The sequence below is a fragment of the Erithacus rubecula genome, assembly GCF_903797595.1.
Source record: "Erithacus rubecula genome assembly, chromosome: 4".
Taxonomy (NCBI): domain Eukaryota; kingdom Metazoa; phylum Chordata; class Aves; order Passeriformes; family Muscicapidae; genus Erithacus; species Erithacus rubecula.
Window position 1 is genome coordinate 63,269,822 of NC_136686.1, and position 22,714 is coordinate 63,292,535.

Here is a 22,714-nt window from a genome sequence, read left to right on the forward strand (position 1 = left end):
GTCCTCTCTTAGTTTAGCTTTTGTGGGTGAGTGTGAAGTACTGAGACTTTCACTTCTCTCAAAGTTAATGGCTAAATGCTTAATAACATGGTAGTAATTTGCTGTGGGTAGTCAGCCTTGACTGCATGTTCCAACCGCTTGAAAAATGTAAATACTGCTTCAGTTATTGATTAACAAAAGAGATAAAAACTGTTAAATGGGTAACTGAGGTAACCACAATGTTTCACAGGAGTCTTGTGTGTTACCAGGAAGCTGCCTGGTTATGCTTTTTTTGAGGGGGGGAGTATATTCTGATACTTCTAACCCACAATTTATATCCATAATTGTCTTTTTTTTTTCTGTAAGTGGGTATTAAATGTCTTGGAAATGAGCTCCAGTGACATAGAAGCAGAAAGGAGAAAGGAGGCAGTTGTGATGGCTTTGTTTGGGGTTTTTGTCTTGATGCTTTGTGCAGGACAAGCTCTGTGTATCAACTGTGCTGTTGGATTTTTTTTTGTCAGCATATTTTTTCTTTTTCTTTCCTGAGCAGGGAAAACCTTAATCCCTCATAAAGTGTAGACTCAAGATTTTTCCCTTACAGGCAATTTCTCACTAGAAGCATGCAAATTTAGGATGCTCCTCTCCACTTACTTTGGCTTGTTCTAGAGTTCATCTGTTTACTGCATTAACTCAACATTCTGAAAATAATCTGAAAATACTTCCTTCAGCTTGTTAAATGATATTGTGAGGCCTCAGAGTGCAGTTAGTTTCTCTGCATTTAAAACTGATATATATACAGCTGGTTTGCATAAATGTGCAAAGGAAGTGGGTGTGAAGGCATGTAATTAAGATGAGAGAAGGAAATAAGGAAATTCTGTAGAAAACTTGGAAGTATTGCCATTTGTGGGAGTGCCAGCAGAGTTTTTGGGAAAAGGGTGGCCACAGGCCACATCACATCTGCTCAGCTTTGTTTTAGGTAATAACTACTACATTCATTCAGAAGTTTCCACCTTACAAGTAAAGATATTCTCTCTCTTCCTAGTTATATCTACTGCTTTTCAGAAAAAATATTAGTATCTTGCCATAACCCGTGGCCTTGTCTGTAAGAATCTTTTTTGCATGTTGAGATGGATCTGAATTTTCTTTCTGTTTGTTAATTTATTGAAGGTCAAATAGTTGATGGCATTCAGCATTTTACCTATGGCAGAAGTTAAAAATAACTGTGAAGTATTCCAACAGGATATGGTGGTTTACTTTGTAGTATTATTTTTAAATGATATTGCATTCTGAAGTGGGCCAAAAAATTGCATGTATGTAGTTCTGTCAGTGCATTGACTCTTTTCACAAGTAAAATGGTACCCATATTTGTACACATAAATACCTTTTTGTCTATAAATTGTCTATTTTATCCTCTCCTTTGTTTGCAGATTGGATTTGCTACCATTTTATGCAAGACTGGTTGCCACACTGCATCCCTGTATGTCTGACGTAGCAGAGGATCTGTGTTCCATGCTCAAAGGGGATTTCAGATTCCATGTATGTTTTAGTGAATTAGTTTTTTACTAAAACCAGATTAACCAATCTCATAAGTCATCCTTTGTGGCAAAAACACATTTTGTGTTGTGTAGATACTACTTCTAAAATTCAGTGGATGTTTTTCTGTCAGCTCAGCAGTTCTAGAAAAAAAGAAGAGAATTTTTTGTAACTTTGTCGGTCCTTGTAGAAGTTTAGCCTTTGCAACTTTTCATATATACTTACATATTTATATAAATGCACAACAGTTACAACAGAAATTACAAAAATTAGAAACTGTGCTCCATCTGTGTTAAGAGTTTTCTGTAAATTAATAATTTGCTTTTAAAATGAGACTTTTCCCACTACAAGGCTACAACTGTAGTGATCACTATTATCATAGAATATTTAATTCAAATTAAATTTTAGAATTTTCATCTATCAAAACTTTCCACACAAATGTATTTTTCAGTGCTGTTTCCATCACTTTTAAGTGTTGTAATCAAACTTATGGTGCACAGTGATGATTCCATCACCATTTTCTGAGTTTCGTGCCAGAAATTTCAATTTTTTTTTTCTAATATTGACATTAAAAATGTGTATAAATTGCTCAGACTTACTTCAAGTCCCAATTCACATAGAAACTTTTTACTGATTCAGAAAATGCAGACCCTGAAATACTTTATCACTATTTCACTGTGGCAAAGGAGGAGGATCTATGTGTGTAGATATGTCAGAGGAATTGTTTTGGGGGTGGGGAGATGGGGTAAAGAATTGAAAATCTTCTCAAGAAGCAAAGTCATAGGGAAAGTTTTAGGAAACCCAGTGAGAAGTAAAGGTGGAGCTGGAGGAACCAAATCAATACCAAACATTGCTGAATTCCCAAGTGTATTTTGTGCATGTTCAGATCAAATAATTTACAAGAAATGTGTATTTTTGAGGCCCTATAATCAATTTTTGGTTGTTTTTTAGGTAAGAAAAAAGGACCAGATCAACATTGAAACAAAGAATAAAACTGTGAGATTTATTGGTGAGCTTACCAAGTTCAAGATGTTCTCCAAGAATGATACTCTCCACTGTCTAAAGGTTGGTGTTGTGATAGTCCTGTACTCCTTTGTATGCTGGTAATGCATCCACATCCTATTCCCCTTCACTTCCCTGCTGCTGATGTTACCTGAATTCATTACATGGGATGTTTTAAACCCTGGTGTCTGTGGCTGCTGTGTATGAGGAGACTTTTACAGCTGCTATAGAAGTTAGAATATTTTACCTCTTCTAATGGGAGGAATATATTAAAATTAATTTCCACATTTGGACATAACCAAACTGCTAATCATTTTCTTTGTCAACATGGCAGACATTGCTACTTCTAATCTGCTGTACATTGCACAACTTCCATAATGTTGATTTCAATTAATATTTTTATGGAGAAAACAACAGTAAGGGAGAATGACTGGAGGGAAAAAGCATTTCAGTGATGCAAGGGGAAGCTTTTATGCCATTTTAGCAGGTGCTTTTGTTTGTTGAGGAACAAACATTTCTGGAAAGCCTTAACCTCTAGGCACATCATCTCACTTTGCATCCTGATAAACATTCAAACCTTGATGTCAAGTCCAAAACTAAAAATAGGTTTGTGCCTTTAATAAAAGATGCTTGAGACTTACAGCTTAACATCACTTTCTATATGAATAGTTTCTATTTATTGACTTGTTAGATATCAAAGCTGAATTCCTAAAGAAACCATAAGCACTCAAAATTTCACCTCTCTTGTCTATAAAGTGCAAAGCTGTATTAATTATAGTTACTGCTTAACTTAAAACAGTGCAGTTAGATGTGCTCTAAGGTTACTGTGCCCTTGTGCAGTATTGTTGGGTGATTTGGGTGGGGTTTTTATGCTGGTCTTTCAAAACATCTTGTTCTTCTGTCTTGTTCTTCTGAAGCCTAAATTTGGAGTCTATAGACTGTTCTTAGAATAATTTTAAAATGAGATTTATCTTTTAAATATTCATAAAATGGTTTGGGTTGGATGGGACTTTAAAGATCACCTGGTTCCAACCCCCTGTCTTGGACAGAGACACTTTGCTCCTAGACCTGGTTGCTCAGAGCTCCATCCAACCTGGCCTTGAATACTTCCAGGGATGGGCAACCTCTTGCCAATCCTAACATCCTAATGGATCAGTGAAATCCATTTGCATTTATTCCATAAAGAATTCAGTACATCAGCATAGTGTCCAGTCTGGTAGATATAACTTAATGTTTTCTGCAGCTGGAAATGGTGTTTAACAAGCTGTGCTTTTATATAAATACATACCAGATGCTTCTGTCAGACTTCTCTCATCACCATATTGAAATGGCATGTACCTTGCTGGAAACCTGTGGAAGATTCCTCTTCAGATCACCAGAATCTCACTTAAGAACCAGTGTTCTTTTGGTAAGAGAAAACTTCTTGTCTTACTGGGGAGGTTGTCATGTCTCAACTTAAAGCAATTAGTTCTTTTTGAAACTATTTTACAAACTCCAGTTAACCAAAAAATCTCTTCATGACTTGAAAAAAAAAGTAAAAAACAGTAATTCAATTTCTGAAGTAAAGAGCAACTGCTTTTGAACTACCAGTAACAGAGACAGGGCAAACCCAGAGGATGAGGTTGAAAGGAAATTGTAGCTGTACCTGAACATGCCTGAAATAGTGTTTGAGGGGAAAAATAGTAGTGAATGGAACCAGACATAATTTCAACTGGAAGTGAAGACATTTGTGCAGAAGGTGGTTCCTATGCCCTGTATAATGATCTGGGGCTCTAAATGTGAAAAAAAAAAAAAAAAAAAGTTTATGAAGACTTTAAGAAAAGCAGTTTTAGAAACAGAGGTTGGAAATTAAAACAAGATTAGAATTGAGATCTGTAAGTCTGGAGAAGTACTGTCAAAGACTTAAAAGTAACAAGAACTGAACAAAAAATAAAAATAATTGAATAAAAAATAACAAGAACTGAATAATATATTTTCTGATTTGGGAGACAATCCTAAACCTCTTTGAATGTCTTTTGAGGTGGTACAGCATGAGAAGAAAGAGATGGGCAAATTAACTCCCTGTTCTTTGGCTCTTGCTTTTTGTAGCAGTGTACTTTGTATCTTGAAAAGTTTGAATCTCAATTTTCTAAAGGGCTGGCAGCTGATGGGTTGTATTGTGAAATATATTCCTTTCCATAGTCAAGATTTTTTCCCTTGAAAACCCTGTTCCATTGTCCTTAAAAGACATTTTACTCATTGCTATCACTTTTCGATAGTTAAGAAGAATTTTAGAGGTCAGGAAAAATTAAATACTTATACCAGAGCTGTTTTTTGTAACTGACTGCTTTTAGTGCTATGCACTACAAAAATGCTGACTGTTAGCTGGATTGCTGGAATCTGCTGGATGAATGCTAAACATGGCTTAACTGTGAAGTGCAAGACAAACCACAAACACAGTTTGAATTACTGAGGCTTAAAGCCTCTCAAGGTTTTTGATAAATAGTCTTTTCTTATGCATTGAGGAGCCAGGAGGATGTGGAATATTGCCAATAAGTTTGGAATATCTATTTATTAAATGGACTAAATAGGTTTATATTCTGCATCCATCTTAATAGCTGCAACTTCTAGCATTCCCCTAATAAAACCTACAGAGATTAATTTTGACTTAAATAATCTTACACAAATTGGATCATAGTCTTATGGTACAAGTTAGTGTCAACTGTGGAAAGGATTTTTCCCAAAGCAAGCTGATAACAATCTTGTGGTAAAAATCTAAGCAATTGTGAAGCTGATCTGCTCTTATGGGTGGAATTAAGGCCTGTTGATCCTCTAAATAATTATTGGTCCTAATCTTTACTGCTGACGATGTATTTTGTAATGAGATTCCAAACAGGCTGCATGCCTCCTATTAGAGACAATGTTGCTTTGTTCTGGTGTGGAGGAAAGTCAGATTTAAGAATGGATTTTAAAAGTAATTAAGGAGAAATTACTAATTGAGAAGCAAAATGTGCTATAAGGATATCACAAATTTAGTGGTACTAAGCAACTTACTCTAGGGAAACATTTAGTGATCATATCCTGGTTTTGTGGAACTACTTCATGTTTTGCAAATTATTTAGAAATTCTCCTTTTATTAGGACAATGTTTATTTTTAGTAATGGTCTTCTTTGCAAATCTTTCCATTTCAGTGTCCTTTATGTAATTTAAAATACTAATGTAAAACTAGATTGGCTTTAGGATTGATCAGTTGATAAATGAATTATTTGAATTAGATTATTTGAATTGGAGCTTTAAAATAAGATCAGCTTCATCTTGGTCTATGTTCCTGTAGCATAATCAAGTTAAAATGACAAGTTCTTGTGTTATACTGTTGTGGTTTTACTGAAAGAATATTTGAAATTCTGGTATTAAAAGCTTCCTGATGCATTTTTAATCATTTAACTTAGACAATTGTCTTAAGCCTTAGGGCCAGATCACTTGTGTTGATAAATATACAGAAGTTAAGCTACACAGTGACTTCCTTCTTGGTGTGACTGCTTTTACTGGTGGTGTTGAAACTGTGGGAGATGTTGTTTGTACAGGCAGAGGCTGTGGCAAAGTAAATGCAGTTCATGTAGAACTGTTTTAATTCTCTAGAACAATAACATGCTTCCAGGAAATTAAAAATTTCCAGTTTGAACTGTTGAAATGAGAGCAGTGCAGGTGTTAAAGGGAAGGAGGAACTGAACAGTTTCAGTACCTTGCTATAATCTGATGTTTAAATGTCAGTTATGCTGAAATGCTTTCCAAAATTGAAATTCTCATGATACTTAGGTTTTGATTAATTCTTTTTTTTTCCCCCTAATGATTACCATATTTTCTTCTGACATGGTTCTGCAATATATGCTACGTGCAGAGAGATTTTACTACTAGAAGAAGAACCCAAACAATTTGAATATTTTAACGTGGATACTTTAATGTTTGTAGACTATTTTAATGCTTTACTTGTGTAGTTCTTCATTTTAGCCTAGTACAATGAGCACCCAAAGTAGCTGATGAGCTTAAAGCACTTTGGACCACAGGTCTTGCTTTTTTCTTTTGAATTGTATCAAGGTTTTTACTACTACAAACAGTGTAGTGTTATGATTTCCCTTTCCTGCCTGTCCATCTGATGCCTTAGCTGGAAAAGAATTGAAACAGCTTCTTGAAGTGCTGAAGATTTTAGTAAGTTGATATCAAGACTAATATGATCCACTTACAATTAGAACACACACTCGGGACTGCTCAAAACCCAGGAAATTACAGTGATGTTGAGACCTCAAGTAGTGCATATTGTCTCTTCTGTAAAGAAATATTTTAGTCATGAACTATTTTTAAAGTATAATATACACCTTTTTATAACAGGAAAATACACAAATTAGATTTAGGGGATTTAATTTTTATTTGCAAGCTCTTCTGCCATTTTCTCTGTTCTGCTTCACTTTGACCCACTTCATTTTTCAGTTTATAATATAGAATGATGACTGCCTTTAAGGCAGCAAAGGTGTATTTTTCTCTAGATCTATATAGAAAAGGTGAAAAATTTTTCTAAGGTAACATTAGCATATATGACACAGTAAAGTTTGGGAATTTTCTGCTCAAAGTGTTCTTTCCCCACAAAAAACAATTTATGTACTCAGTTGTTAAGTGCTGTGTGTCTGTTAGGTGTCTGTAGGAAAGTGTGCTGCTACTGAGAGAAATTTCCTGTTTGGAAAGGAAGAGTCTCCCAGGGAGCCAGAGGAAAAGTCCATTTGTGTGGTGGAAAAGGTTAAGAATGAAATGCTTTAGGGTTGGTGTCAGATGGAGACCTTCCTGTTGATGACTAAAATCCAGGAGGAAACTTACATTATTTGTTGGGTTACTATGTTACACAAAGCTGCTCTTCCTCATTGAATTAACAGCTGAAACTCAGAGTTCAGGAGCTGTTTGAGTGCATTGACATTTTAGTTGAACTGAAATGTCTGCCTTGTAAAAGAAATTTTAAATTATTCAGATTTAGTGGAAAGGCCACCAGCTGAAAAATAGTGCTTTTTCACCAATAATCAAAGGAGTTTTAAACTCTTGGTTGGTTTACTGGACTGCTTGAGTGGATATACTAAGGTTTGTGAGGGATGAAACAGAAGTTAAGTGTTTATCTTTTTGAATTTGTAAATTACTGTGTAGCTAACCTCTACCACAAAATAAAGTTTACCCAGGTCAGTTTCCTGGTGAGCCACCATAGTGTGATTTAGAATCAATAGGATCAATTATAGAGTTACACCAATATACATATAATTAAACAGATGCATACTAAAAAGTATTTAATAATGGAATTAAGTTCATCCTCAGCTGTAAAAATCAGCAGCTTAGAACTGTTATTTTTTTCTTGTACAGAATTTTTAGATAAAAGAAGTTTTTAAACTCCACAAAAAAAACCTTAACTTGCATGTATAAATTGAAGTATGGAGAAAAGGTTGCATTAAGTGAAGAAAATCCTAACAGTTAAGCACAGTGCTGAGTCTTGCTTGTGTGATTTTTTTCCTGAAACATTACTTTATGGTAGATACTGTCTCTCTTCCAGTCGATTCTGCTTGGGTAAATAGCAGTAATGGAGCATGGAATAAGGAAAATTCTGTTGTCTAAACCTTTGGAAGTTCATATGAAATCATCAAAAACTCTGTGGAGTGATGATTCACTGTGCTTGTGCCAGGATATCAGTAATTCAGCTACTTTAGCTAAATAAAATCTAGTTAAATAGTGTTTTAAACAGAGTTCCTGGTAGCCTTATGAACCATTTATCTGAAAATTAGCATTAAGATTTTGAGTTAAATCTTAAATACTTTTCCAAAACCTTTTGTACCACAGGTGTACCATTATAAAAATAGGGATCAAAAGAAAAATGACCATGGAAAGAGCAACACAGGACCATATATATATATGCACTTTGTCTTCTTTTCTCTCTACCCAAGCTTTTAACTTACTTTTCTGCAACCTTTCACATTTACTGTATCCCAAATGTAACTCTAAAAGCCTTTGGCTTGAAAATGTGGTATGTCAGCATCTCTAACTGGTCATTTGCATTTGCTTCCAGGAACAAATGATGAGGAAAAAACAAGCAATGCATCTTGATGCACGCTATGTTACAATGGTAGAAAATGCCTATTACTACTGTAATCCTCCTCCAGCTGAAAAAACTGTGAAGAAAAAACGTCCCCCTTTGCAGGAATATATCCGTAAGCTTCTTTACAAGGATCTCTCCAAGGTCACCACAGAGAAGGTAAATCCTTTCAAAACCTTTAGTACAGTTTTTTTACTGAAAGTGGTGGAGTAGTAACTTTGGAAAAGGTTTGGGGAGAGCTATGGTTTTTTCAGTTGCAAGGAAGAGGGATCATTTTTTGTATTCATGAATAAAGTGGTTTCATTTCTTTTATCGGAACACGTAAAAATGCCAGTTAAGGGCCTGGGTTCTCAACAGCTTCAAATGCTGAACAAAGGGAGAATGAGATGAGTATCATTGTGTTCTGTACATTGTGTTGGGAGAGTAAGGGACAAAAGCCTTCAGTTAAATGCAGACTGTAAGAGCAGGGAAATTATGGAACAGCCTTGGACAGCTTGATGAGTAGCTCAAGGACAGCAGTTGGGTTATGTACATGAAGTCTTCCATTGCCACTGCAGGTCTGGAGGGTGCCTGGAAGTGAGAGCTAGGTTGTTTGCAGGTGCTAACAGGGATTTCATCCCAACTAGAAGAGAGGGGGGAATGACAGGGAACATCTTGATATTTTACCTGCTAAAATGTGAAGCTTGTCTTAAAATTTGGTTTAGGTCCTGAGACAGATGCGCAAGCTGCCTTGGCAGGATGCAGAAGTTAAGGACTATGTTATATGCTGTATGATCAACATCTGGAATGTGAAATATAATAGTATTCACTGTGTAGCCAACCTCTTAGCAGGGTTGGTCCTTTACCAGGAAGATGTTGGAATTCATGTTGTGGATGGAGTGCTAGAGGATATTCGACTAGGAATGGAGGTAAACAATTGGTATTCTTGCTAAGTTATACTCATCTACTTATGTTGAAAGGAAAACTAAAATAATTGTGCTTAAGGAAAGAAATCCTTGGAGTCTTTTTTTTTTTTCTTTTTTTTTTTTTTCTTGTCTGATGACTTTTCTATCTCAGTTATTTGCTTTGTATAGGTTTATTTAAATAACCAGAATAACTGTACCACAAAAACCCCAACAAAACCAAATCAGCAACATTACTTCAGACAATTGTTTTGCCTTCCTTATCATAGTAAGGCCATAGAATTTATTCTTTGGCAGTGGAGACAGATTTACACAATTTCAAGTCCATATTTTAAAAGCTGTGACAATTGCAAGAATTCTCTGGGTGATGAAAAGTCATCATACATTTAAGATGGAATGTATGTAACTTAAATACTAGCTGACCAGCTTTCATAACTACTTTTTAATATTTACTTTCTTGTCATGTATGTAACCATAATTAACCATTTTGTCAACTTTTTATAGACTTTTTTCCTTTGTAAAAGGTTGGGTTGGTTTGGTTTTTTAATGTTCTGTTGTGTGTGCATGATAGAGTGAGTTTTCTTGTTCTTTTTTGACAAAGGTTAATCAACCAAAGTTCAACCAACGGCGGATCAGCAGTGCCAAGTTTCTGGGGGAGCTTTACAATTATCGAATGGTGGAGTCAGCTGTAATATTTAGAACTCTGTATTCCTTCACCTCGTTTGGTGTGAACCCTGATGGCAGTCCTAGTCCACTGGACCCTCCAGAGCACCTTTTCAGAATCAGACTTGTCTGCACTATCCTCGATACCTGTGGGCAGTATTTTGACAGAGGATCCAGCAAGCGAAAACTTGATTGCTTCCTTGTATATTTTCAGGTATTCTAAATTTGTGCAGATCTGTAAAGTTCTTTAACAAGCTAATATAAGTCAGTCTGGTATGTATTCATCTCATTGTTCTCTAGCACTGTAATTTATAGAATCTTGTCTGTCTGGTAGTAGTTTTAGTTCAAACTGATACATTATTATGAGTTATGCCAAAATGATCAGGAGATGCTCAGTGCTCACATTAGGGTTTGCTGAACTTGAAGAAGAGAAGATTGTTTTGGCTGCTATCCTCAGCTAATGATTTTTGCAGAGAAAGAGGAGTCAGATACTTCTCAGGCATGCATGGTGAAAGGATGAAAGGTAATGGGCACAGGTTGCAGCAAAGAAAGTTCTGACTCAATAAATGTAATGAAGTGGGGAAAAGATTTCATAATGAGTGTTTAAACACTGAAATGAGGAATTCCACACCATGGAATTCATGCTAAAACTTGCTGGATTTAATTTATCTTTCTTTCTGCTTTTTTCTATAATTTTTACTAAAACGAGGGTATTAAAAATTAAAATTAAGGTGATAACTTATTTGAAACTTTGAGGATACAAATCACGCCATCACCATGCAAGGTGTAAAATGATGTTTTGATGTAATGAATCTCAGAATGGTTTGAGTTGGAAGGCACTTCAAGGATCAACTTGTTAAACCCCCCTGCCATGGGCAGGGTCCCCTCCCACTAGACCAAGCTGCTCACAGTATGATATGGTCTGTTTTTTAAATGCAAAAATAAATATTTTGAGGAAGACATCATTATGTTTTTGTTACACCTAATAATTTCAGCAAGCTTCCTCTTGGGCATGTAATCTTTTAAGTAAGATTCTGTTGCTCATACTTCATTTTCAGATGCAGTTTTTACTTCTCAAGTTCTACTGTTAGGTTCACTTTAAATCAGCATTTATTTTTTACAAGATCACTGTAATAGTATATGTGAATTTGTTATAAAGCAAACTGGATAAGGCACTAGCTGGCTACAGTCTAAAGATTTTTTTAAATTATGTTCCCCCACCCTTTCCTTATAATATGCCTTAAGGGAAATCCATTTTCTTGAAAGTACTTAGTGGAAGGAGTCAAAAGCTGACTGGTTATGTGGTCATCTCTTGTAGGAAGCATTTACCCTGAGAAGGCACTTTCTTGTCATGGCTTTTTTGTTCATCTTCATACTTATAACAGTAGTTATGATTCTTAATATTTGTGATATCCAGTGTTAATTGATTTCAATATTTGGTATTCTAGCGCTATGTGTGGTGGAAAAAAAGTCTGGATGTTTGGACAAAAGACCATCCTTTTCCTATAGACATAGACTATATGATCAGTGATACACTGGAACTGCTGAGACCAAAGATAAAGCTCTGCAATTCTCTGGAAGAAGCTGTCAGACAGGTGCAAGACTTGGAACGAGAATTCTTAATAAAATTGGGTAAGAAAATGTGCAAGGGAAGTTTCTGGCAATTTCTGTAGTTCTTAAAATTGTCTCTTTATCATGGTAATAGATAACTGTTGTTATTGTTATGATAATTTCTTCTCATGATAGAAATATTTTTGCAACTTTTTGCATGTTTCTTTCTAATCATCATAGATACCATAGAGAATCTCTGTAACTCTAAAGTAATAGCTGTTGTAAATTGTCAGTATAAATACTCTTAATGTTATAGTATTTAGAAAGAAGAATTGTGTGTATTAATTTATGGAGTCATATGGTGCAAGTGATGAGGAAGAAAATAGTTAATTTTATCAGAAAAATGTAGGAATCACACTAGTTTTAGGAGAAAACAGTTGGGCTGGCAGCATAGCTCAGTTGAAAATACACTTATTGGTGAGTATCTAAAACTGTTGTCATCATATTAACCTTTAAACCTCTTGTACAAATCTGTTCTTAAAAAATGTTGGATACTACTGTGCTCATTACTTATTAAATTGAGTTATTTCCTATTCTTCCATTTTTATTTGAAAACAAGTTTGTTCATTAAAACATTTTATATGAACATTTTAGTTAAAGCACTTCAACTACTTGGACACATTCAAATTTTAAGAATAATTCTTTAATTCAGTGGGATGAATATGTTTAACAGCCACATAAAAGGTTGCAACTTCTATTTTAGGAGGAACTTTTTCTTTAGTGTGCTGTTTATTTAATTGACATGCCTTGAAATTCCCTATGCAGTAACTGAAAAGCAGATTAGAATTCCCCTATGGTGTAATCTAAACTCATGATTTTCATGCTCTCAAAATGATAACTAAGAAGAAATATACAATGAGTTGTGTAAACTGTAATATTCTTTTGAAAGGTACTCAGCACTTCTTTCCTACAAATAACAGGAGCTTCACAAAACTTTACACTAATGGCTGACCCTGAGTGCAACTAAAGTCAGAAAAGGAATGACAGCCTGAATAGTGACTGTGTTGACTCCTCAGTAAATTCCAAGAAGAACTAGTGGCCTAGAAGTCTGACATCAGCAATCCCCTGGAGGATTAAGTGGCTTTGTAAATTAAGAATGAAAAAAGAATGTATGAGAACAGTAGTCTATGCTGGAAGTTCAGGGGTTTTGCACTGAATGACTTAAGTATTGCAATTGTCATTCTCTAAAAACAGATCTTCATTATTTTCCCGAGTTAGAATCATGCTCAATTCTTAAAAACATTCTGATTGAAATCTATATCTAAGACTAAATTGGACACTGAATCTGTGGAAAAAGCTAAAACTTATTTTTCACTTCTGTGGAAATGGTACAGATAATGGTATTAGACTGAAGGATGCCTTACTGAAAGAAAGGAGATCTTTATGTTTGATATTTTACACACAGAGTAAACAAAAACATCTTGAGGGACAGAAGGCAAGCAAGAGAAACAGCAAGATGAACTAAACACACAGTGTAAGAATTGTCAGACCTGTCTGCAAGGAGAATGACACACCAGTGGTACTTGTGGAATAGACTTTCCCAGAGATTTCCTATAGGCACCTGCATCCTCATAGGATTCAACTACAGCCTCAGAGCATTAGGAGAGATTAATAAAGGTTTATTGCAGGCTGAGAAAATTGTTTCAAAACTGTTAATTGAGAGTAGAGGGAAGTACTACAGCAAAGACTGCAGGGGCTTCATGTGTCTGAGTTCTGCTGGATGTGTGCAGTCTCTGTAGTTTGGTACTCAGATTTTCATAGACAGGTAAAGAAATTATAAAAGAAAGGCCTCATAAAATCAAGGCTGCTCTGCTAAATTAAAGCCAGTCTGTCACTTCTAAGTGCAGTTTGCAAGTTCCCATGTGAAACAGTCTTGGTATGAAAGGTTCATTAACAACAACCACCTATTCCTGGGTGCAAAACAAGTGCACTTATATAAAGAATAAGGTTTGTCCCATAAGAACCCACAAAAGAAAAATGTGAACACTTGAACCTTAGCATGTACACACAAAAGCACCTTCTGACTAATAAATGAAGTAGTAAGAAAACTAATAGCCAGTTGGAGTCAAATATGAGGTCTGTAAAATCTGTATAAAAATGCATTATATGAATAAAGAATTGGCTTTTCCCATATGAAGACAATGGATAATTACAACACTCTAATAAGTCACATGTGATTTATTACAGCACTCAGATTTTGTTGTGTGTTTCAGTAGGCTCCACACTTAGTTTGAGGATGTTTTGAGGCAGTATGCACAGCTTCTTCTGTTCTCTGGGAGATTTTAAACATTCTCTCTAATGTTTTCCTCATTTTCTGATAGGACATTATTACCCTTTATATCTAAGTTAACTTAGGAAATGCTTCATTCAGAACTCAAATATTATGACCAATGGCAGGTTTTAATGCTCAGTAACAATGGACTTTTGAAGTGATCTTCCACATATAACTTAAGTGATTATATGTGTTCTAATGTTCTAAATCTTTTTCTAAATTTCAGGAATTGTGAATGACAAAGATTCCAAGGAGTCCATTACAGAAGGAGAAAATCTGGAAGAGGATGAAGAAGAGGAGGAAGGTGGAGCAGAGACAGAGGAACAATCTGGAAATGAAAGTGAAGTAAATGAGCCAGAAGAAGAGGTGAACTTAATCATTTACCTTGCTTCATGTAAAAGAAATTATTTTGATTGCTTGTTACTTTCTGAAGCCATTCTAAGTCAGAGTTGTGGGTGAAATCTGGGTGTGCACAGCCCAGTCAGTACTGTGAGGATATTCCCAGTTCTGTGTATGTGGGAAAATGGAATGTTTGAAGCTTAGACCTTATTTTGGAAGAAACTTGAACCTGATGGCTTTGCTCAGGGTATGTGCTGCTTCTCAACAAGAAAATACCTTCAGCTTTTGGCATGAAAAAACTCACTTTCAGATGACTTTTGTTATCTGTTGTAGAAGCAAATGTATTGACTAAATGTCAAAGCAGTCATTAGGAAAAAATAACAGGTGCTCAGAGTATGCCTATGCAATATGAATAAATAAAAGATTTATGGAGCATAAAAACCTTCCTTGTTTACTCTGCTAATAATATTTTCCTTCAAAAATGGTGGAGCCAATAAAAAAACCACAACTACGTAGAAATTCTGACTTGTCACTATGACACAGCAAAGCTGGTGTGATAAAGGTATTGTTACAAGAAAATGAGTTCATCAAGGAAATAGAGAACAGTTTTTCTCCATATCCCTTGGGCTGGCTGGTTGATTTACTAATAAGCTTTTTTTCAATAGATGTCTCTCTGCATTAAAGGTCCTGAAGTTTGGCTGAGTTTGTACCTTTACCCATAAATTAGTATCAGTAGAATCAGAAACAGTTGCAGGGTGGGGAAGACACTTCTGGAGATTTTTTTATTTCCCTTCTTTGAACTTCATGAGTTCTTGCCAGTCCATTCCTCCAGCTTCTGGAGTTCCCTCTCAGTGGCAGCATGTATTGGCCACTAGTCCCAGTTTTCTGCTGTACATTTGTGAAATTAGTAACAAAGCTGAGTGAGTTCAGACTGAAACATTAAATAAAAACCAAACCAAACAAATTTACAAAGACTTAACTAAGCAACATGAAGAGTTTAGGAAGATGTTTGAGGAACCAGCTGTTCTTCTTTTCAAATAGTTAGCAGTTAAAATTGAATATTTCAGGAGGGCTCTGACAATGAGGAAGAAGAGGGTGAAGAAGAAGAGGAAGAAAACACCGATTATCTTACAGACTCCAATAAGGAAAATGAAACTGATGAGGAGAATACAGTATGTATTGAGATGGAGATAAGTGAATTGAATTTGCATCTTTGGTTTTCTTTACTCAATGTTTTTTGTCAGTGCTGTTCATAACATATCTGGGAAAATGGAGCAAGGACACTTCCTGTTATTCTTTCAAATACATTTTATAGCTAATTTTCATGTTTGCAGACTTTGGTTATTATTACCTTTTGAAAATTTTTATGCTGTCAAATTTACTGCAACATGTTTTCACAAGACTGTGAGCTTTCACAGGTAGCTACACTGGAAAATACTGTGTAGATGATGGCTTTGCAATGCCAGCAATAGTAGCAGACTGACAGGATACAACAAGGTAAACTGATTATGCTCCACTAGATCCCAAAACAGAAAAGGAGACAAGCCAAGAAGTGTGAAATTCCTACAATACAAATTTGGGATTGATAGATTATAATGTTTGCTGCTAAAGAACCCATTTGATTGAGCCTGAATTGCAGTTGCATAGTAAGGAAATAATGAACATTATAGAGCAATGTGTTGAGGTGCTGACTTCTGACATTTTAGTTGTCATGTTGTGCTTTCCAAATAATTAAAGGGTAGATTTGTCTTGAAAATACCATGTAACTTTATGGACTTAATGAAAAATTGAATTAAAATAGGTGTGTTAAGGATAAAGATTTTATTTCTATTGTTGCCACATCTTGAATATGTCCATGCACCTGCAGGCACACACAAGTTCTGTCAGAATGTTATGAGTGACCATCAATCAGGAAATATGCCTTCCAAGAAAATAATCAAGGCTGAAAACTTCTTTCTTGAACAATTTGGTTCTATAAAAGTTTTGATTGTATATGATACAGATGCAATAAGGATATTTTCCACTTATTTCTAGACTGACTATTCATATTTCTGAAAGTAATGTAATGGATGATTTTTTCCCATTGCAACAGGAAGTAATGATTAAAGGAGGAGGACTGAAGCATGTCCCTTGTGCAGAGGATGAGGACTTCATTCAGGCCTTGGATAAAATGATGCTGGAAAATCTTCAGGTATAAATAGTTATTTTCTTAATTTAATGTACAGCTAATGTAGTTGATTTTTTTATTAAAGTAAATAAGTGATTAATGCTTAGGTTGCCATACTAAAGGAACAAAGATTTTTTTTTTTTCTTTGTTTTGGACTGTTCTCTGCAGTTGACTTGTTTGGCTTTTAGTGAAATAGCTGTTAATTGTATTGTTTGCCCAGTGAATGCATGACACACTGACATATTTTACAAAATTAATAATAAATGCAGTAGATACTGTGCAACATTTCTGACTTTATCTTAGGTTTAATAGGTTTAAAATGCATTTAAATTTACATGAGCTTTTCATACTTTGTTTTCTTAGTCACATCTGGTAAGTATTTCAGTACTGAGTATAGCAAGCCCTATGTAATAAATATATTAATCAGATGTACAAAAAAACTCTGTAATTAAGAATGTACATTTTACAGTATGTCCCATCAGGTCTCTAGATTTCTTTCTCTAAGAGATTGCCCTGTAACTTTCTTCTTCACAAGCAAGGAAAACAAAAGGAAAATACAGTAAGCCTAATAAATATATTTCTATGTTACTCCATTTTCCTGGAAGGTTAGACTTTTTCCCAGTTGTGAAAATCTGATTGTTGCTAGCCTGACTGACTGTGTCAACATCTGATCATTTATGGAATTCACTTTTTTTTGATAGCAACGGAGTGGTGAATCTGTTAAAGTCCATCAGTTGGATGTTGCTATTCCCCTGCATCTCAAAAGTCAGCTGAAGAAGGGCCCCCCACTTGGAGCTGGGGAAGGAGAGTCAGAGTCTGGGGACACAATGCCATTTGTCATGTTAACAAGAAAAGGCAACAAACAGCAGGTAAGAGTTTATGTAAGGTATAGATACTGTTTATATAAATAAAAGCCTTTCACTTCAAAAAAAGTAACACAGAATTGTTCATTTCTTCTTTCATTTCTCAAAATTGGATACAGACAACTTCATTTTGGCACGTGGAAAATACTATATATAATTTCTTGGAATTCTCAGTTGTTAATAGAAATTGTATAGGAAAATTCAATGGTCAGATTATACCATTGCTATTTACATTTGGTGATTCTACCAGTAGGTCAGTGGAATGTCTTGCATGTATTTTAGATGTAGTTGTGGAAGGTGAAGAGATATGGTTGGTGGACTGCCACTGAACATTGAAAGGAGTAGAAAGAAAAAGGAATATTCCATAATTTTTAAGATTCTACACCTTTTCCTTGAAAACACTTGCAGCTTCAAATCAAGATATATGGTCATTACTAAATTCTATTTTCTAAGTAACTGCTACTTGGCTGAATTTATTCAAATTGCAAAATGGAAAAAAAGTCATTGTCCCTGAAGACACTGTTAAGGGACTGTTCCAGAATGCAGGAGTGAATCTCTTGGACAAACTTAAATGAAAATCAGGTTGATAAAACAAACTAACTCCTTGCTTCATGGAGCTAAGCTGTATGTTAGTCTTGGCTCTTTTCTCCAGTGTGTGTTTGAATTTTCCTAGCTCAGCAAATGCACACTACACAAATCTCTACCTAACACATTCCACATGTATTTCTTGTCATGATTTAGAGCTTATAAAGAAACCTTTTCATTTTGGTTGTATAATTTCATGAAAATAAATTATTCTGAATTGGTATGGAAAGCATACCTAAGGAATTGTTTCATGTCATGTATCTGAGCCTTTCAAGTGTTTAGTCATTAGTCATTTAGTCATTTAGTTTATGTCATTACTTGGTTTTTACATTTTTTACCTATATTGTGACAGTAGTGTAGCTCTTTGGGTGTGTAAACCTGAAGTAGGCTCCTTTTCTTCCTTCATATGAAATACATTTCAGAAATCCATGTAGGAAGTGGTTATTCTGTTTTCCTGGAACTTGAGTGTGGTATATACAAAGTTCTACAAAAGCTCAGAGTGGGATTTTTTAACTGTGGTCATTGGTCTGAGAAGGGGTTTAAGAGAACTCAGTTTTTAAAAATTGTTGTTTAGCCTTTTCAGGATAATTTACTAGGAGTATCTGTAGTTACGAGGAATTTTGGAATCTTCATATTTCATGTAAAAGGGAAAATATTGCAGAAATGTGACTTTGAAAGAAAGCAGAACTTGTTCAGGAGTTTTCCCTGCTCCTCCCCTAATGTTTGGTTTTGGGAGTAGGCTCTTCCTGCCAAAACTCCTCTCAGTGTTTCTAGAAATGTAGAAAACAGTTGCTTTATAGACTACTTCAGCTCTTGAATTAATGAAAGACTTCTTTGTCCATAGTTCTGAATTGAGAAAAAAATGTGTTTTAGTACAGTGTTTTAATAGAAAAATAAGCAGGAAAGAAGAGGTGGAGTTGAAAAGAAAATAATTATTTCTTCTTTCAGTGCTTTATTTTAAATCTGCATGAGCAGAAAGTGCAATAAGTTTTGAAGGGATGGATGCATAGTTGACTGTTAAGTTATAGCTGTAAACTTTCAGCTTTTAAAAAAGTCAAAAGAAGTTTGCAGCAGCCTGGGAGGCTGTAAGTAACTTCATCTGCACAGTCACCAGAGTGATAAATGACATCAGCCTATTTGCTTGCTCTGTTAGTAATGCTTTCAGTCTCTGTGTTTGTTGTCAGTGGTGCTCCTGAAACAAGAAATGTTAGAAAAATGGATTGTGCTGTGCTTCCTTCCTGAGGGTGACATTTGGTAGTGGAGGTCCAGTTGCCAAATACTCAATTCACATGTCAGTGTGAACTTTTATTTTAGTGGAGCATTGACAAATAGTTTTTTGAAGTAATACAAGAGCAACTGACTGGTATTTACCAGCTGCTTATATCCAAATCAATGGTCCTTACAAGATGATAGTTACAAGGACACCATATTTTATCCTCAAAACTTAGAAAACTAGTAGCAATAGAATCTGTCATTGTTATTTGAAATTAAGATGATGGCATTGTGATTTATCCATAAGCCAGGAGAGCAAGGGCAAATAATGTTGGCATCATAAGGGATCAGAGCTGAGCTGTATCTGATACCACTTGGTGTTTCTGAACCAAGAATTTGTATGAACTAAAATGAGATATGGACAGTAAAAAGAAAGTCAAGAAATCTGATTACTACCCAAGACAAAAGATTTCTTTCCCTTTGAGAGATTTTTAGCAAGGCTCCAGAAAAGAATGATAGTATCCATGGAATGGCCACATCTCTCCCTGAATGGGAATTTTTTTATCTCATTTATATCTTCATGTCTTTATCTCATGGCATTTTTATGAACTCTGTAGTCTAGTCTTCTGAATAATGATTTTTGATCTTCCTTCAGTTTGATATCTTTAAAGTGAAATCCTCCATCCTGCCCCCATCTCTCAGATTTGATAAGAGGTTTTCAATACACCTCTTCACTATTGCAAATCGGAAATGTTTCAGTTGCTCACTAATCATCATATCCTGTAGTAATTGTCATCAGTGACTTGATTTCAGGTGGCAGCTGATTGCCTTGAGATAGTGACTCAGTGGTGTTTTGTTAATTGCCAGTCTGTTGTTTTTTCTGTAGCTATTTTCTCTTTTACACCCTTCTATAGTTCAGTTTTCTTTTTCTGCTTTAAGCATCCTGTCTAAAAACATTACTCCCATTTAGCTGATACATCCATACAACAGGGAAAATATAAATTAAAAATATATATTAAAATGGATGAAGAGCTTAATGGTGAAGCTTAGGAATGATTTTTAGCATTAAATGCTGCTAATGGATTAGTTATTCATTTGATGATATCTGGGAACCTGCACAGCCTACTCAGCAATAAATAAACAGAGCTTACCTTGCTCTTGGAATTTCAACTTCTCTTTCCTGCACACCATAATAACAAGCTCACATTTATATTCAATATAATATGCTATTACCCTTGCCCTCACCCTCAAAAAAATCTCATCTACATGCATCTTGTAGTTGGTAGGGTTTAGAGATTTTCTGCACCCAGGTTTTTCTTGGGTCTTTGCAAGAGTCTGTCTTAGCTGTTTCAAACACAGTTTATTTTCAAGTGCTGAATCTGAGTCTTCTCACACTCACTCATCATTCTGCTAGTGGGGCATTATTCTCTGAGATACCCTGAGACTATTTAGTGATTATTGCATTAAATACTAACCACAGGTGGTGAGGATTTTGCTTTTACTCTAAAGCTTCTCAGCTTTAATTTATCTCTCTCTGCAGCTTTTGACAGTGTAACAGGAAAGAACACTTAGGAATTTACTTCTGTTTCTTTGGAAATAGATCTCCCATGACAAGTAACAAGGAGCAGGACTCAGATTAGTTGTGGAATATTGAGAATGATTATCCTTAAATGCATTACCCTTCTTATGGCATAGAAATACTTACTTCTAATGGACATGGAGTTGAAGGAGGAAGTGAGATTTTTCTAAAAGTTTGCAAACTTTAGCATTAAGGATTTTCTGAGAACTGTTGTTTCACTTGTGGGTAAGATAAAGAATTATTTCTCTGTTCTGAAACAATTTTTAAAAAAATTGATATATAGAAGTAACAGATTGGATTTTCTGAGTCTGGAGAAAAAGAAATCACCTTCTCTACACCTTTCTGAAAATATCAGCTAGATTTCCAGAGAGAGGGTATTTCTGTGGGAGTGCCAAGCTTACCTGGTGTGCCTTATGGCATATCAAATAATGGGTGTGTAAATCAGAATGTGTGGTGGGCACATTGCTCCTCCACTATGGGGGAGGAGGAAAAGATCAATCTGACACCATGGTTATCTCTGGACTAAGAAGAAGCAGCACTGGGGAGCCAGAATTATTCTTAAAAAGAAAAGTACTGGCCAAGGAATTCCAGGGAATGCCTGAAATGCTTGAAATGTCTTTCCTCTCTTACCACAAGGGATAGCAGTAGAAATGCTACTCATGGGGATTCATCTCCTTGGAAGGAAGAGACTTGAAGAGGGAGATGCAGCTTTCTGAGCTTTTATCTCAAGACCAGGGCGATTCTCTGTGGGCAAATCAACTAGTATGAAAATAAGAAATAAAGCATATGGCTATGCCTTCCTGGGAAAAGACAGTCAGTTTTGTTCACATAAATCCTGTGTGTAATAAGTTTTGGACTGAGCCTTTTTTTGTGTTTTCTGTGTCTTTAACATGTCTTGGTTTGTCTTATGCTGCTTTATGTGAAATAGAGGTTTAAAACCAACCTACAACACACTTCACAGTAGAAACTTCTGTAGAAAGTACCTCCTTGAAATAACCTAGAAAGAACCATAGCATTTCTGTATTTTGGATTGTTTTGTATTGGTTGGGTTTTTTGCTCTGATGGACACTTAAAAGTTTATTTTCATTTGCAGTTTAAGATCCTAAATGTACCGATGTCTTCCCAACTTGCTGCAAACCACTGGAACCAGCAGCAAGCAGAACAGGAGGAGAGAATGAGGATGAAGAAGCTGACTTTGGATATCAATGAACGGCAGGAACAAGAGGACTATCAGGGTAAGAAAATCAAGTATTTCATTTTTATTTTCAGGGGAGCCTTTGTGGATCTGCTGAAAGCATTACTTGTGATGATTAGCAGCTGAAGTTCTAAATATTGATTTGCAGTACTTATGGGAAACCTGTATTTTGGTTTTAGTCATTTGTTGTTTCTTCCCTGGTCTGTATACTTGAAGAAGTTTTTGTAGCTCTTCCATGAAAAGGAATTTTCAAGTGGGTCTCGAATTTCAGCATTTCCATTTATTTTGGGAAAGGGGAAGAACTGAGATTGTCCTTTTAAAATTAAGGTAATGCAAAATCAATGTGATGTTTACTGCAAGACAGTTGAGTTGGATACAAGATGAATTCTGTGGAATTTAGGCTCTGATTTTAAGCTATTAATAGGTGTTCTAGATACTAATAATATTTAGACTCCTTAGTCTTGCTGAGACCTCCAAGTCCTGAGGTAACCTTCACCAGAGAAATACAAAATGGTACCTCAGTTTCATATTGTGAAGGTTCTAGGAGTCCTGAAATCTGGAACATAAGCTTGCATTAACAGAATTAGGGTTTCATACAGATTACATGGTTAATTGGTTTTTTGAAGACTGGTGAGTCAGGCATTTTGGAACCTGGACACTTTGAAGCAAACAGTTAATTAATACATAATTAATAGCAGATCATACAGTCCCCAGA

The 22,714-nt window shown here is 35.4% G+C and overlaps 1 protein-coding gene across 2 annotated transcripts in view; it reads left to right on the forward strand.

Moving 5' to 3' along the window:
- The window catches only part of UPF2 (UPF2 regulator of nonsense mediated mRNA decay), a gene marked incomplete at its 3' end in the record, with an annotated part of 53,660 nt that overhangs the window by 20,665 nt on the left and 10,281 nt on the right, over positions 1-22,714 (forward strand). For both annotated transcript variants that reach the window (XM_079304425.1, XM_079304426.1), the window contains exons 9-20: positions 1,407-1,515; positions 2,464-2,577; positions 3,806-3,922; positions 8,585-8,770; positions 9,316-9,519; positions 10,115-10,390; positions 11,625-11,808; positions 14,286-14,425; positions 15,466-15,570; positions 16,491-16,589; positions 17,267-17,434; positions 21,898-22,039. In XM_079304425.1, the coding sequence (XP_079160551.1) occupies positions 1,407-1,515; positions 2,464-2,577; positions 3,806-3,922; positions 8,585-8,770; positions 9,316-9,519; positions 10,115-10,390; positions 11,625-11,808; positions 14,286-14,425; positions 15,466-15,570; positions 16,491-16,589; positions 17,267-17,434; positions 21,898-22,039 (1,844 nt within the window). The remainder of the gene's footprint in view (positions 1-1,406; positions 1,516-2,463; positions 2,578-3,805; positions 3,923-8,584; positions 8,771-9,315; positions 9,520-10,114; positions 10,391-11,624; positions 11,809-14,285; positions 14,426-15,465; positions 15,571-16,490; positions 16,590-17,266; positions 17,435-21,897; positions 22,040-22,714) is intronic.